Raw genomic sequence first — 16447 nt, 5'->3', positions numbered from 1 at the left:
ATTGATTTTGTGTGCTTTCATAGTAAATGGCAAGAAATACAGTAGAATTGATGAAAAACATCATGCCAAGTGGGAAAACAATGACTGTGCAAATACAAAAAGGTAATAAGTAATAACTTGGGTCCTTGGTTAATGCTGTTTTCCTATGATAGTGCTCCATGTAAATATGCTCAATGGTGGGAGGGCTTTATCTATGAACTGGACTAGTTTTCAACCACTGTTTTGGTAGTAATGTCTCTCACTCAACATTCATTCCTTTAAAATGCTCGCCCATTGCCCTTTAATAATGTCTAAGCCCAAAACATCAACTGTACTTTTTATTCTCTCTCTCCCCCCCCCCCCCCCAATAGATGCTGCCTGGCCTGCTGAGTTTCTCCAGCACTGTTTCTTGGATTTCCAGCATCTGTAGATTTTCTCTTGTTTGTGCTTGTAGAACTATTGCAGGTTTGTTTTGTGCAGTGACCACCAATGGGGCAATGTCTTAATAACAGCGAAAACTGAAATGCACTGTGGAGTGACTCTTGGTAAGAATGGCATCAGTTACTTGTGATCAGAAAACTTTGGAAGCAGCTGGTTGGGAGGAGAATGTTCTGCCCTGCACCTGCTATCAGTCTGCAGGGGTGACCCAGACATGCCTATAATCTCTATCTTTCAGTTGACATCAGTCCATAGATCCGTCAGAGCATGACCAACTTTGGCTTGAGAATCCGCATCCTATGTTTGAGAATGGTGCAACCTTCTGAAATCTGAGTTTAAAATCTTCAGGCAAATCATTGTTTTGTATCAGACTAACCAGTTTTCTGTAGGTTATTAATCAGCAACTTTGGCTGTTTCTCTTCATTGGCATGGCATGACCTACTTGGCATTCCCTACAGCTCTATTTCACTATTCCTATTTTTTGTTTTCTTTCAAACTTTAACCTATTATAGGAAGCTGAGGTAATCTACTGACAAACAATCAAATGTACTCCTTAGGTATTTGTATCTGGAGTGAAGGGACTTGGGGTGGATGGTGGGCAGGCAGACAAGACAAAAAACTGCAGCCAGTAGGGAGCGTGCATTAACAATGGAGAGTCAAAGGGGTAACAACTACAATACTCAATATCATTTCTCAATGCACTGATTTTGAGAAACAAGGTGGAAATTCTTTTTGCACTTCCTCAGATTGCCAGGTATGATGTTGTGGCCATCACTGAATCATGGCTGAAGAATAGTCGTAGTTGGGAACTGAATGTTCAGTCACTCATTGCATTGAAGGGATAGGAAGGCAGACAGAGGGGGTGGCATGGTTGTGCTGGTAAAGAATGGCATCAAATATTGGGAATATGTGATATTGGATTGGAAGATGTTGAGTTGAATTAAGAACCTGCAAGGGTAAAAGAACCCGGATAGTGGTTTTATATATAAGCCTCTAAACAAAAATAAGCCTCTAAACAAAAGCGGGGATGTAGACTACAGATAAAATGGGGAAATGGAAAAGGTGTCAAAAAAGCCAATGTTATGATGGTCAGGAGAGATTTGCATGCAATTAAATTGGGAAAATCAGGTTGGTAATGGATCTTGAGAGGGAGTTTGCCTACAAGTTGGCTTTTTAGAGCAGTTTGTCATTGACTCTGCTAGGGGATCAGCTACAGTATACTCGATTAGGTGTTTAATGAACTGCAGGTGATTGGTGAGTTTGAGGTAAAAGAACCTTTGAGAGGTGGTGATCACAACAGGATTGAGTTCAATTTGAAATTTGATAGGGAGGAAGTAAAGTCTGAGGTAGCAGTATTTCACTGGACTAATTAATGGAAACTAGTGGTATGAGTGGAGCTGGCCAGTAAGTTGGAAGGAGATGCTGGCAGAGATTTTGCTGGGGAAAATGAAGGTGTAGGATAGATGTAATCAAAAATGAAGAAATACTCAAATGGCAAAGTAGTTCAACCATGACTGATGAGGGAAGTCAAAGCTAATGTAAAAACAAGAGGACATGCAACAAAGCAAAAATCAGTGGGAAGATAGAGGATTAGGAAGCTTTCAAAGGCCTACAAAGCTATTAAAAGAATCATGGAGGGAAAAGAAATGAAAACAAGCTAGCAACAATATCGGTGGATAGAAAAGCTTTCAAGTATATATTTTAAAGTGTATATTCGACTTCTAGAAATTACGCCAGAGAAATATGGGGGACAAGGAGATGACAGATGAACTTAATGAGTGTTTTTGCATCAGTCCTTTACTGGAAGACACTAGCAGTGTACCAGTTGAAGGGTGTAGGGGAAGAGAAGTGAATGCAGTTACTGTTACAAGGGAGAATATGGCATAAAGCTGAAAGACAAGGGTACGTGAGTCATCCATGAAGATGAACAGGTTCTGAAAGGGGTAGCAGTAGAGATTATGGAAGCATTAGTAATGATCTTTCAAAAATTGTTGGAATCTGGCATGGAGCTGGAGGACTGGAAAATTGCGAATGTCACTCTCCTGTTTAAGAAAGGAGGAAGGCAACAAAGAAAATGGACAATTCAGCCTGACCTCTGTGGTTGGGAAGATGTTGGAGTCAATTGAGGATGAGCTTATGGAGTACTTGATGACACAGGACAAGATGGTACAAAGTCAGCATGGTTTCCTTGAGGTAAAATCTTACCTGACAAATCTGTTGGAATTCTGAGGAGATCCTAAGTAGGATAGATAAAGGGGATGCAGTGGATGTTGTATATTTGGACTTTCAGAGGGCCTTTGACAAGGTGCCACACATGAGGCTGCTTATCAAGTTAAGAGCCCAGGAAAGTTGCTGGCATGGTTGGAGCATTAGCTGATTAGTAAGGGGCAGAGTGGGAATAAAAGATCCCTTACTGGTTGGCTGCCAGTAACTGGTGGTGTCCTGCAAGGGTCAGTCTCAAACAGCTTTTGTGCTGTGTCAATGATGTAGATGAAATTATTGGCACCCCATTGCCCACTATTGAGAACATCTATAAACGCTGCCTGGGCAGGGCGAAAAAAAACATTCACCCGAACCTTGGACTTTTTACTCGCCTCCCATCCAGTAGGCAATACAGCAGCCTCCGCTCCAGCACCAGCAGGCTCAGGAAGAGCTTCTTCTCAGGCTGGACCTCCGATCACAGCACTAAGCAGTATTGCACCCATATTGTACTGTCTCATACTTCTATATTTGTATGCTGTAGCACTTTTTATTTGCAGTTATTTTGTAAATAACACTTATTTTGCACTTCTGGTTAGATGCTAATTGCATTTCATTGGCTTTGTATCTGTACTCGGCACAATGACAAAGTTGAATCTAATATAATCTAAAGGGATGGCTTTGCCAAGTTTGCAGATGTGCGAATTGGTGGAGGGGCAGGTAGTGTTGGGGAAACTGGTAGGCTGCAGAAGGTCTTGGACAGATTAGGAGAATGGGCAAGAAAGTGGCAAATGAAATAGTGTTGGAAAATGCATGGTCATGCACTTTGGTAGTAGAAATAAATGTGTGGACTATTTTCTAAATGGGGACAAAATCCAGGAATCTGTGATGCAAAGGGACTTGGGAGTCCTTGTGCAGAACACCCTCAAAGTTTACTTGTAGTTTGAGTTGGTGGTGAGGAAGGCAAATGCCATGTTAGCATTCATTTCAAGAGGTCTTGAATACAAGAGTAAGGATGTGATGCTGAGGCTTTGTAGGCACTGGTGAGGTCTCAGCCTGAGTACTGTGAATAGTTTTGGGCTCCTAATCTATGAAAACATGTGCTAGCATTGGAAAGGATTCGAAGGAAGCTCATAAGGATGATTCTGGGAATGAACGTATCCTTGTATGAGGAACATTTGATGGATGTCTGTTTTCACTGGAATTTTGAAGGATGTTTGTGGGGGGTGGGGTGGGTGGTGGGAGAATCTCATTGAAGCTTTGCAAATGTTGAATGGCCTAGACAGTAGATGTGGAAAGGATGTTTCCCATGGTGGGAGAGTCTGGAGGGGGGGTGTCCATTTGAAGAGATAGAGAAATTTCTTTAGCCAGAGGAGGGTGAATTATAAACTTTCTTATCACAGGCAGCTGTGGAGGCCTAGTTGTTTGGTATATTATAGTGGCAATGGCTTCTTGATTAGCTAGGGCATGGAAGGGTGCAGGAAGAAGACCATAGTGGGACTAGGGTGGGTGGGGAAGGGAAAGGTACTGTCATGATTGGTGAACCAGACTGGGCCATCTGCTTGTCTTGGGGTCTTGTGCACTATTCTTTCAGCTTTTATGTATGAAGGCTCTGATTTGCAGCAGTAATCCTATTTCTCTTAGATGATGGTTGATTTGCTAAGTTTCCAGTATTTCCTTTCTATCTTCCTCTTTTTCAATGAAGAAAGAACACTAACAGAATGTGAGGAAATGGAGTAATTGCTCCATCTTTTCTCGAACTGTATGCAGCTTCTGCACGTGGCAAGGGGAAATTGCAATGTTTTCAAGTTTTGATTGTTTTATCTTGTCTAAGAATTGGGTTGGCATTGGAGGCTTATTCATGCATTGATACTTTCTTCTGTTTGGATTAAAATTGTGTTCTTGCTTTAATCCTGTTTATTTTTGTCAACCTTTCAAGTCTTGCGCTAATTTCTTCAGTGCCTCAAGCTGAGTGACTTTTCATGCAGGTGTTCTTGGAGCAGTTGGAACAGTTAAATGTGTAATCCTGGGAAGCAGCACTCCAGAAACTGAAATTTTAGGGGTGGGCTGAAGGCAGCTTAGTTGGTGTGGGAGGGAGTGAATGTTGTCAATGACTGGCCACAATGGCTCCTTTGAGAAGTTTATATCATCTACCAATTTATGAAAGATCTTAAATGGTGAAAATGCTTCACAAGTCAAAAAGATCCTTCACAACAGCTTTATGCATAAGATTTGCTGTAATATTTTAAATGGGCTATTTTTTCATCTGACCTATTTTGATTCATTGGTCTGGCAATATTTCTGTGCCAGTGAAATAACTTTAACTTCAGGTAATTACTTTTCCAGCATTGCTTTTGTCATAAAGTAGTATGGTTGAGGAGTCTGATTTTTATTTATGCACTGCATTAAGTTGTGTAAATCAAAGACTGAAGAGGGAAAACTAAATGGGCAAGAGGCAAACACTGAAGGTAGAAAAGACAATGATATTGCAGCACAGTAAGGGTTAAAGCATGAAGGGATTAACATGGCTCTTCATGGATCTTGCTTTTAAGTTGTGTTGCAAATTTGAGTCCTGCCACAAACTTCAGTAGCCAAAGTTCATTGTGAAGGAATTATTGCACTCGCCCTGGCACCCACAAAATAATTTGAAAGAAGGCAAGTTTTTCATTTCTACTCGGGATTTTGAATACAATTGCTCTGAAGTGGTGAGCAAAACTGAATACCGTAGATTCCGGATTATAAGCCGCTACTTTTTTCCCCACATTTTGAACATTTTTAATCCGAAGCGGCTAATACATGGTTTTTTTTTCATGCCGCCTCGTAAACATTTTGCCTCGTAACAGTAGACCAATAAAATTGATGAGTAGTTCACAGAGGTCCAATGAAATTGTACGATAAATCAAGCGCACTTTCACAATTAAATTATTGTAAATCAGTCATTTGTACTCGCCCTCATCAACATGGAAAATACTCGAAGAAAAGCAAGACCCGAGCGCGTCAGACCCGATTAGACCCGATCGCGTTACGCAAGCGCGTTAGACCCGAGCGAAAACGCTGCTTTTAAGTTAAAGGCTCGCAGTATATATATTTTTACCAGTCGCTAGGAGATATTGGAATGTTGTTCGTGCTGTTCAGTAAAAAAGTATATGCAACGTAATTTGTGTTACCGATACGTATGTATATTTAAAAGTAGCGGTGCGGCCTTTACAATTAAAAAATTGATTTTATTTCTAAAATTAGAGCCAGCGGCTTTTAATCAGGTGCGCTCTGTAGTCCAGAATCTACGGTACTTCACAATTTTGCTAGTGAACATGGAAATGTATGGAGAGACTTTCTTTTGAAAATTTGCAACATTGTGAACTTGAAAGAAAGGAGCCATTGGGGATTTGTTGCAAAGATGTAACAATTGTTAACCATGCTTTGACAAAAATCTGACTACATACTGAGTCATCAATTGGAGAACCTGGATAGTATTGACCAGAGGAAACTGATTTTGCAGAGCTTAGCACTGAACAGTTGCTTTGAAGGAACCTTGGTCTCTTTGCAACTTAAGCTGAAGTTCAAAAAAAATTGTACAGATTTGATATAAATTCAAATATTAAACTATATAAATTGGTGAAATATCTAGGTTAACAAAATTTCTAATAGCAAACTGGTGCTCTGAAAATACTGATACACCAGTATCTTAAACTTAAAAGAAGAGGGACGCCTCACGTCTTAATAAGCTGGTAAGGAAGGCGGGCTCTGTCGTGGGCAAAGTACTGGAGAGTTTAACATCGGTAGCTGAGCGAAGGGCGCTGAGTAGGCTACAGTCAATTATGGAAAACTCTGAACATCCTCTACATAGCACCATCCAGAGAGAGAAGCAGTTTCAGCGACAGGTTACTATCGATGCAATGCTCCTCAGACAGGATGAAGAGGTCAATACTCCCCAATGCCATTAGGCTTTACAATTCTACCGCCAGGACTTAAGAACTTTTTAAAAGCTATTATTAATGCTTTTTGAGATAGTGATTTAGATACATATCATATTTTTTAATGAGATAGATGAATAAAGTATCTATCTATCTAACTAGGGCAAATAAGATTAAATTGTGAAAATGCCTGTAGTTTTAAAAAAATCATGTGGCCAAAATAAAATTATTTGGTGTGAGGGAAATATTTCTATGAATCTGTTTGGAGGGCTAAAAACCAGGGGTAAGTATTTAAATTGGAGGCTTTTCCCTTTGTTTTGGATCTGAGCAGATTGATATTTAATGCAAGTCCTAAAAGAGCATTAACACCAGATATGGGCTGTGACATTAACAGCAACACCAGATATGGAATTCTAGGATGTTAACACTCTGCCGAAGGACTATCAGTATACAATCTAGTAAGTTGATTTTAATTGGAAACTGTTATTGAGGGTGTGTTCCCTCAACACTGCATTGATCTCCTGTGGTTTTTTTAAAAAAAAATGAAAGAAGAAAAAAATGTCATTGCCGTGATCTTTTTAATGTTACTGGCATCCACTACAGAGCAGCCTTTCTTTCCCCCTTTTCCCCTGAAAGAACCCTTGAAATAACCTTGCGGTCTCAGAACCTCCACATTAAAAAATATTCTATCTACAGCTCATGGTACAGTAATGTGTGATCAGTAAGTTGTAGATAATAAGACAACATAATTGTCAGTGCTCTTGTAGAGAATAAATTTTTATCTGACTGGGAGGGGGGGGGGTAGAAGCAGGTATTAAGCTTGGTTTTTCCTTGAAATTAATCTTCCCTTTCATACACATTAAACTTGAGGCAAATATAATAAATTTCTGATAACTTGAGCCAAAATGGGATTTAATTTTTCTAAAGGTAGGCTTGATATTTTCAATTTAAATAAAGGTGGTAAATTGATTTTAATGCTATTTACAACATTTATTGAATAGTAAAGTTACTAAGTCATAAGCTAAACCAATGTTGGGGGAAATGGCCCAGACACAATTTTGTACAAAACTGTGGGGGGGAGGAGACATTTTCTTGCTGTGACATGATCAGGCTCAAATGTAGCCCTAACATGTGAAATCTGCCTTTTTGCTGCACAAATACTCAATTGTGGCTCAAACTTGAGATGAGCACACATGGTTTGCACCTTTAACTGAAATGAAACTCTTTCTATCCTTACTCTTGATTCTTAAACAAGAAAAGGCTTGCTCTTTCTCAGGATACTTTCATAAGTCCAGGGGCAGGTCAGTAAATCTCATCTTGTGTTATGATCAGTCTGCAGCTCAAAGGTGTTCCTCTTCTCTCAAAGTAGTTCTCGGGCTAAGCGGAAGATTCAGAGAAGGGGTCTCTCGCCCAGTCAAACACTTGTGTTGAAAGGGAGAGAAAATATTGTGAATTTTGTTCTGCAGTTCTTCCAGGTTGTTTTCAATAAGATTCAACTCTATCCTTCCTCACTGTCAAGCCCGAGCAACAGTGGAAACATTTCAAGATTTCTTTTTGTGGCATTACTTTTCCAAAGATTCAGTCTTTAAATCCAAGAATTTTGTCTCGAAGTTAAAACATTTCTCTGGAGCCTTGTAGAGACTCATGTGATGAAAAATGTCTAAATAGGCTAGCTTCTACATCCAATCTTCATTTTCAAAGCACTTGGCAAAATGTGGCTTACTGTTTTCTTGAAAGTACTCCTGCAATTTGCCTTTCAGCTCAAACATCCTGTTGAGAACTCCTCCTCTGCTGAGCCACACGGTATTTCTGTGTGTAGCAGGAGAATGGTGCGCTCTTTGTCCAGGTGTCTGTGTGTAGCGGGAGAATGGTGTGCTCTTTGTCCAGGTTTTCATAGACAAAATTAAACATCCTTGAATGAACTAGTCTGGTTAATGAAGTTGACCTTTTTGTCATAGCATCCAGAACTTTTTCTTCATCTCCCAAGTTTTTGACATCTTCACCTCTGAAGAAAGTAGTGTGAAAATGTCAGGATCATCTTTAACAGTCAAGTGGCAGGCCAGCAACTGAGACAGCATGTTCATTTTAAAATTCCTTTAGAGTTAGTTTCTTCTTTCTCCTCCTCCCCCCCCCCCCCCCCAGTTTCCTACTGCACCAGAAATGTGTTCACTCTATTTCAGTCAGTGCCATTTAAAGGGAAGTTGGGGGATGTAGTTTGGGAGGGAGTCCATTTAATGCTTGGGAAACACACTTCACATTCACTAGCCTACAGTCTTCCTCTCCTCTGCAATACAGCACATCAGCCTACTGTCCTCTCCTCTGCAATACAGCACTTGCCAATAGTCTCCCCATCTTGAATCAAAATTGAGACTCAATGAAATAAACATGGTCACTAAATTGACTTTATTTCTTGCATCCTTCACATGAGGAGTAAAAATCTTTATTACATCATCAAAATGTGCAATGAGCAATCATAGTAATTTAAAATAATAGAACAGTCAATGTAATGGGGAGTACATGAAGTCAACGTGAATTTATCAGTCTGATGGCCTGGTGGAAGAAGCTGCCTCAGAGCCTGTTGGTCCTGGCTTTTGTGCTGTGGTACCGCTTCCTGGATGGTAGCAGCTGGAATAGCTTGTGGTTGGGATGGCTGGGTCCCCAATGATCCTGCCATACTGGGCTGAGAAACATCTAACGAGATTGTCAAAGGGGCTTCTCAGTCACTGCCCACTGCTGCAAGTGCTAACGCTACACAAAATTCAAAAACAATTTGTTTATCAATCCCGGCTCTTGTGAAACCCTGGTTGAGGAACCCTGCTGCAGAGCTACAACACACAGTATACATTTACTCAAGCGTATTAGGAAATGCTACCTGCTTATCCAGTTCTCCTATTGGTTTTCTTTCCAATTTCCATCTAAATTTTAAAAATACTCATTTTAAAAAATTAAATCTTGATGTTTAAGTTGAGCAGTATCCCAAAAAGCCATGTCCTAGGTCATAAGACATGGGAGCAGAATTAGGTCATTCAACCCATCAAGTCTGTGCTGCAATTGACTGATCCCAGATCCCACTGAGCCTCATACACCTGTCGTCTTGTCATATCCTTTGTCCTGACTGATCAGAAAACTATCAACTTTGACCCTGAATTTGCCTATGGACTTGACCTCCCCACAGTCTGTGGCAGAGCATTCCACAGATTCAATCTCTGGTTTAAAAAAAATCCTTCATTCTAGAATGTCATCCCTCACTTTTGAGGCTGTGCCCTCTAGTTCTGGACGCCCCCCCCCACCACCATAGGAAACATCCTCTCCAAATCAGGTCTATTTAATCCCTTCAACATTCAGTAGGTTTCAATAAGATCCCCATGTTTGAAGGCCTAAATCCATTAATCCCATAATTTTTTTAACCCTTGCAGTTTCTTATCCACCCACAAAGATTCAGCATTCTCTGACCCTATGTCACACCTCTTGAGATGTAACTCCATCTCTTGCCAGTAGAACCACACCACCACCTATGCCTTATTGTCGAAGTATATCCTTTCCCTTGGTTCTGATGAACTGGTGAATGTCAGTTTTTGGCACAACACATCTGTAACACTCCAACATTGAGCTAAATGTGCATTTTTTATTTTTTTTAAAAAAGGACTTTGTAAATTTAGTTATTTGCTATTTCTAATGTTTGAATAGCATAGTTAACCCAATTAGCAGGTTGAAGTTCAATAAAGAACTAAATCAAATGAAGCAGCTGGGAGTGCCAAATCTCAGCGAAGTTGTACTTTTCGTTCTCATTTGGTTAGTGAGTCTTGCAGGTTCTCTGCACAAACGTTGACCATTTATTTTTTCCATGGATGCTGCCCAACCTGCCGAGCTCCTTTAGGATTTTGTGCTGCTTTGTTATTTTCGGCATCTGCAGACTTTCAAGTGTTTAAGTATTCCTAAATGCCCAGACCTCGTGCTACTAAGGCAACTGCTGAAGATTTGATGTAAAGAGTGCACTTAACGTCATGTTGAATAGCTTTAACATCTGTTAGCTGAAGAACTGAATTGGGTCTGTATGCACAGCAGTGATGTTTGTAGTGACCAGTTAACTATGGCATTATCTGAGTGAGTGAAACTTGTTCCCTGCAGTTGAATGATAATCTGGATCCAGAGGCCCTTCGGTAAAATATGGAAACTTCACCAGAAGGAGTGAAAGAATTGGAGAAATTGGAAATAAGTTCAGCTCAAGATGACAGCGCTACAAGTGATCCAGTCAATCCAGACCCAACTGAAGCAGCATCAAGCATTCAGACCCAGCAAAGCAGGTATACTAGTTAGATATTTATGACAGTAAATTGAACTGCTAAAACAGCACTTTGTGTCACTATAATATTTGAGGAAGTCTTAATTTTACTTTAGCAAAAAGCTGGTTTTGAACAATTGTATGTGGAGCTGTGAGGCTTACTGCTTTATTGAATTTAACTAAGGTTTAACTAGTTTGGAAGTCTCCAATATTCTTCCTCACTTCACTCTTCATTTCAAGAGAATTTTAATTGCATTCCAAGAGTACTCGAGTTGAAATGAATCAAAGATGGCAAAAGATGCATTTCCGAGGAGCGGACTTTAAATTTAGTAAAACCTTTCCTGTCTGTTTTTTGGTCAAAGTCGGACTAATTTGTGATGCTTAAATATACTTGAGGGAGTTGCCAGAGAAATTGACACTTGCTGCAAGGGAGAGATCAGGACAAGTAACTGATTGATCAAAGTTGGATTTTAAAATGCCTGAGTAAGGATGAAGGCAAAGTGCTCAGCATAGGCAATGCCAGTCTTTGCAATTGAAAGCAAATCTATCTATCTCTTCCGCCAAGTGGAGCTCAACACGTTAGTGATGAACCAATCAATTTACTAATTATTAGCAGGGTCAAAGCTGAGCAGCCATTGTATGAGTGGACCAATTTAGCAGTGGGAGCTTGAGGCTGTGCCACCTTGCTGAAGCCTCTTGAGCTGCAGGTAAGGCTTTTGTAGTGGTAGAACAAAGTCAGTAAACTACAGCTAATTAAAGGGATGATGCAAGGCCAGGCTTTAGCTGAATGATGTGGGAGCTGGTGGACCCCATTCTGGTTCCTGGTGACCACATCTGTAGCAAGCGTTGGCTGCGCAGAACTCGGGCTCAAAGTTGATGACCTGGAATCTGAGCTTCAAACACTGTGGCTCATCAGGGAGGGGGAGAGTCACCTGGATTTTGTTTCAGGAGGTAGTCACACCCATTAGACTAGCTGCCTCAAATCCAGTCTGTGGTCAGGGACAAGCAGGTGTGATTGTGAGTGAGGTGGGTAATGGGATCCAAGAGACAGTGCTGGAGGAGCCTCTGTTCTTGAGCTTGTCCAACAAGTCAGATTCATGCTCCCTTTGTGGACAAGAGTGGGGGTGTAGTGAGATTGAGCAACCCAACTGTGGCACTTGGGAGCCACTCAAGACTGGGAGAAGATAAATCTAGTGTCAATTGGAGATAGTATAGTAAGGGGAATGGACAGAGTTCACTGTCATGAGGATAGAGCATCCCAAAGGCTTTTGCCTGCCCGGGTTTGGGGGCATGGTTATCTGACCTGCAGAAGAATTTGCAGTGGGAGGGGATAGATCCAGTTGTTGTGGTCCATGTGGGTACCAATGACATGGGTAGAACAAGGAAAGGGGTTCTGCTGGAATTTGAGCAGCTAGGGACTGAATTTAAAAAGCAGAATCAAAAAGGTGGTATCTCTAGATTACTATCTGAGCCACATACAAACTGGCATAGGGTCAAGAAACTTGAGTTAAATGCATGGCTCAAGGATTGGTGGGAGAAATGGATTTGAATTAATGGAAAATGGCACTAGTATTGGGGGAAAGGAGGGGGCTGTACCATTGGGACAGGCTCCACCTGAACTGTGATGGGATCTTGATCCTAGCAAACAGCATAACTAAAGCTGTGGATAGGGCTTTAAACTAAATGGGGGGGGGGGGGGTGGAATTCAACAGATTGGAGAAATATGGATAAAGTAAAAAGTGGATTAAAAAAAATAAAGCAAAAGATCAGAGTGGAGTGAAGAAAAATCAGTGCAGAGTAAAAAGGGTTTACAAGCTTTTAAAAGCACAATGAGTGTAAGGGCACTTTATTTGAATGCCCACAATATTCGAAACAAGGTCAGTGTACTTGTGGCACAAATCAATACAAAGGGGTATGATTTAATGGCCATTACAGAAATGTGTTTGCAGGGTGGAGAGAATTGGGAATTAAATATCCAAAGGTATCGGGTAATATGGAAGGATAGGCAGGAAGGTAAGGGAGGTGGGGTAGCACTCTTAATTAAAGATGAGATCAGGGTGATGGTGAATGACTAAGATCCAAGGAGCAGAATGTTGAATCCATCCGGGTAGAGATTAGGAGTAGTAAAGAGGAAAAAATCACTGGTGAGAGTTGTCTATCGGCCACCAAATAATAACATTATAGTGGCACAGGCAATAAACCAAGAAATATGAGGCATGTAAGAATGGCACTGCAGTCATGGGGGACTTGACTTGCACATTGGGTGAATAAGAGGTAGTCTTGAGGAGGACTTCATAGAATGCATCCATGATGGCTTTCTTGAACAACATATTACTGAACCTACAAGGCAATGTGATCTTGGATCTGATCCTGTGCAATGAGATGGGTAAAATTGGTGATCTTGTAGGGGATCCTCTTAGAAAGTGATTAAAGTATGACTGAGTTTCTCGTACAAATGGAGGTGCAGTAGTTCAATCTAAAGTCATTGTATTATGCCGAAGTAAGGGAAAATAAATCATGAGGGAGGATTTGGCTGGTGTAGAGTGGGAACACGAGTTTTATTGGTGGGACGGTTGAGGAACAGTGGAAGACCAGTGAAGATTTTTTTTTAAGGTGTTCTAGAAAAGTATATTCCAGTTAAGATCAAGGACAGCAAGGGTGGTGAGAGCCAGTCTTGGATAACTAAGGGAAATAAAAGGCATGAAAGTAAAAGCTCATCCATACCAAGCTGGCAAGAGTAGTGGGAAACTGGAAGATTGAGATTTTTAAAAAGCAAAATATCACTAAGTGAGCAATAAGTAAAAGGAAGCAACACCTTAAAAATAAACTGGCACAAAATATAAAAGTTGATAGTAAGCTTTTACAATATAAAGCAGAAAAGGGTGGCTAAAGTGAATGTAGGTCCCTTGGAGGATGAGAAGAGAATTGATGTTGGGTAATGAAGAAATGGCCAAGGCTTTGACTATTTTGTGTCGGTCTTCATGGTGGAGGACACATTTAACAAGCCAAGGAGAGGTTATGGGTGGATTGGGAGGTGAGGACCTCAATAGATATCACTAGAGGGGTAGTACTGAGCAAACTAGTGGTTCTGGAGATAAATAGCCCCTGGTCCTGATGGAATGCATTGCAGGGTACTGAAAGAAATGGCAGAAATTGTAGAGGCTTTGCAGATTTACCAAAGTTCTCTGCACTCCGGGCAGGTCCTGGCAGATTGGAAGATGGTGAATCTGTAGTTGGGGGAAATGCTTGAAGCTATCATTAAAGAAGAAACGGGCATCTGGAAAGAAATAGATCCATCAGGCAGATGCAGCAGGGATTCAGCAAAGGCAGGTCCTGTTTGACAAACTTGCTGGAGGACTTTGAGGATACGATGAGCATAGTGAGTAGAGGGGACCAGATGGACATTATTTACTTGGATTTCCAGAAGGTGTTTGATAAGGTGCCACATAAAAGAATCATCCATAAGATAAGGATGCATAGATGTGGGGGGGGGGGGGGTGATGTATTGGCATGGACAGAGGATTGGCTCTTTGGTAGAAAGAGTTGGGATAAATTGGTGTTTCTCCAGTTGGCAATCAGTGGTGAGTAGTGTGCCACAGGGCTTGGTGCTGGGCTGGCAACTGTACATGATCTACATTCTCAATCTGGAAGAGGGGACTGAGTGTAGTGTATTTAAGTTTGCTGATGACATGAGTGGAAAAGTAAATTGTGGGGAGTCTTAACTCGGGTTAAGTGAGTGGACAAGGATCTGGCAGATGAGTATGATGTTGGTGAATGAGGTAATCACTTTGGAAGGAAAAATAGATCATGGTTAAATGGTTTTTTTAAAAAAAAAGTTGCAGCATACTGCTGTGCAGAGGGACTTGATGGTGCTTGTGCATGAATCTCAAAAGGCTGGTTTGCAGGTGGAGTGGGCTATCGAAGTCGGATGGAATGTTGGCCTTCATTGCTAGAGGGATTGAATTTGTGCTGCAACTGTACAGGGTACAAGGCTGTAGATGAAGTACTGTTTGCAGTTCTGGTCTCATTATTTGAGGAAGGTATATTGGCTTTGGAAGCAGTGCAGAGGAGGTTCAAGTTGATTCCAGAGATAAAGGGGTTAGACTATGAGGAGAGATTGAGTTACCTGGGATTCTACTTGGCAGGAATTCAGAAGAATGAGATCTTGTAGAAACGTGTAAAGTTGTGAAAGGGGTAGAACAGAGGTGGGAAAGATGCTTCCACTGATAGGTGAGACTAGAACTAGGGGACGTTCCCTCAGTTTCAGGGAAGAGGATTTAGGAGGGAGATGAGGAGAAACTTTTCTCGGAGTGGTGAATCTGAATTCTCTGCCCAATGAAGCAGTGGTCTACCTCAGTAAATATATTTAAGACAACATTGGATAGATTTTTGCATTGTTGGGGAAATTGAGGATTATGGCGGGGGGGGGGGGGGGTGGAGGCAGGAAGGTGGAGATGAGTCCATGGCCAGATCAGCCATGACCTTATCGGCAGAGCTTATCAGGCCAAAAAGCCTACTCCTGCTCCTGTGTTGCTCCTACTTGTGTTGTACTTTATTTATTTTTTGGACTCATGTGCTCTGGAAGTCGGGATCAAAAGCATCTTGACTTAAAGAATTGGAGATTGGCTGCGTGGGAATAAAAGGATCTTGTTCTGGTTGACTGCCAGTGACTAGTGTCCTGCGGGGGTCTGTTGGGATTGCTTTTATGCTGTATTTCAATGATTTAGATAACAGACTAGATTGCTTTGTTGCCAAGTTTGCAGATCTGAAGATTGGTGGAGGGGCAGGTAGTGTTGAAGAATTAGATAGGCTGCAGAAGGACTTGGATTAGGAGAACGGGCAAAAAAAGCAGCAAATGAAATACTATGTTGGACAATGCATGGTCATGCACTTCAGTAGTAGAAATAAATGTCCATACTACTTTCTAAACGGGGAGAAAATCCAAAAATCTAACATGCAAAGGGACTTGGGAGTTCTTGTGCAGAACACCCTAGAGGTTAACTTGCAGGTAGAGCTGGTGGTGAGGAAGGCAAATGAAATGTTGACATTCCGAATTCAAGAGCAGGGATATGATGCTGGGCTTTATATAAAGCACTGGTGAAGCCTCACCTTGAATATTATGTACAGTTTTGAGATCCTAATCTAAAAAGGTGTGTTGGCATTGGAGAGGGTTCCGAGGAGGTTCACAAGGGTGATTCTGGGAATAAAAGGGTCCTTGTATGAAGAACATTTGATGGGTCTGTCCCCACTGGAATTTTAGGAGGTGGGAGGATCTCATTGAAACATTTCAAATATTGGAAGGCCTAGACAGATTTGGAAAGGATATTGGGGGGCGTCTAGGGCACAAGGCCTTGGGATAGAGGGTCTTGCATTTAAAATGTGGAGAAATTTCTCAGCTGGAGGGTGCTGAATTTGTTACCGTGGGCAGCTGTGGAGGCCAGGTTGTTGTGTTGGGTGTATTTAAGGTAGAGATTGCTAGGTTCTTGATTGGCCATGGCATCAAAGGTTATGGGGAGAAGGCCAAGACCTGGGGGGAGAGGGATCAGCCATGATTGAATGGCAGAGCAGACTCAATTGGCCTAATTCTGACCTATGTCTTGTGGGAATGTGGATCTGTCATCTGACTTGACCTGGT

General features: G+C 41.4%; 1 protein-coding gene across 1 annotated transcript in view; it reads left to right on the top strand.

The window, feature by feature from the left end:
- The window catches only part of grb14 (growth factor receptor-bound protein 14), a 148715-nt gene that overhangs the window by 14952 nt on the left and 117316 nt on the right, over nucleotides 1–16447 (top strand). The window contains exon 2 of the mRNA XM_073047430.1: nucleotides 10659–10834. Coding sequence (XP_072903531.1) covers nucleotides 10698–10834 — 137 coding nt within the window. The 5' untranslated portion in view covers nucleotides 10659–10697. The remainder of the gene's footprint in view (nucleotides 1–10658; nucleotides 10835–16447) is intronic.

This window comes from Hemitrygon akajei, chromosome 5 (assembly GCF_048418815.1).
Source record: "Hemitrygon akajei chromosome 5, sHemAka1.3, whole genome shotgun sequence".
Classification (NCBI taxonomy): Eukaryota; Metazoa; Chordata; class Chondrichthyes; order Myliobatiformes; family Dasyatidae; genus Hemitrygon; species Hemitrygon akajei.
This window is presented reverse-complemented; position numbering and strand designations above follow the sequence as displayed.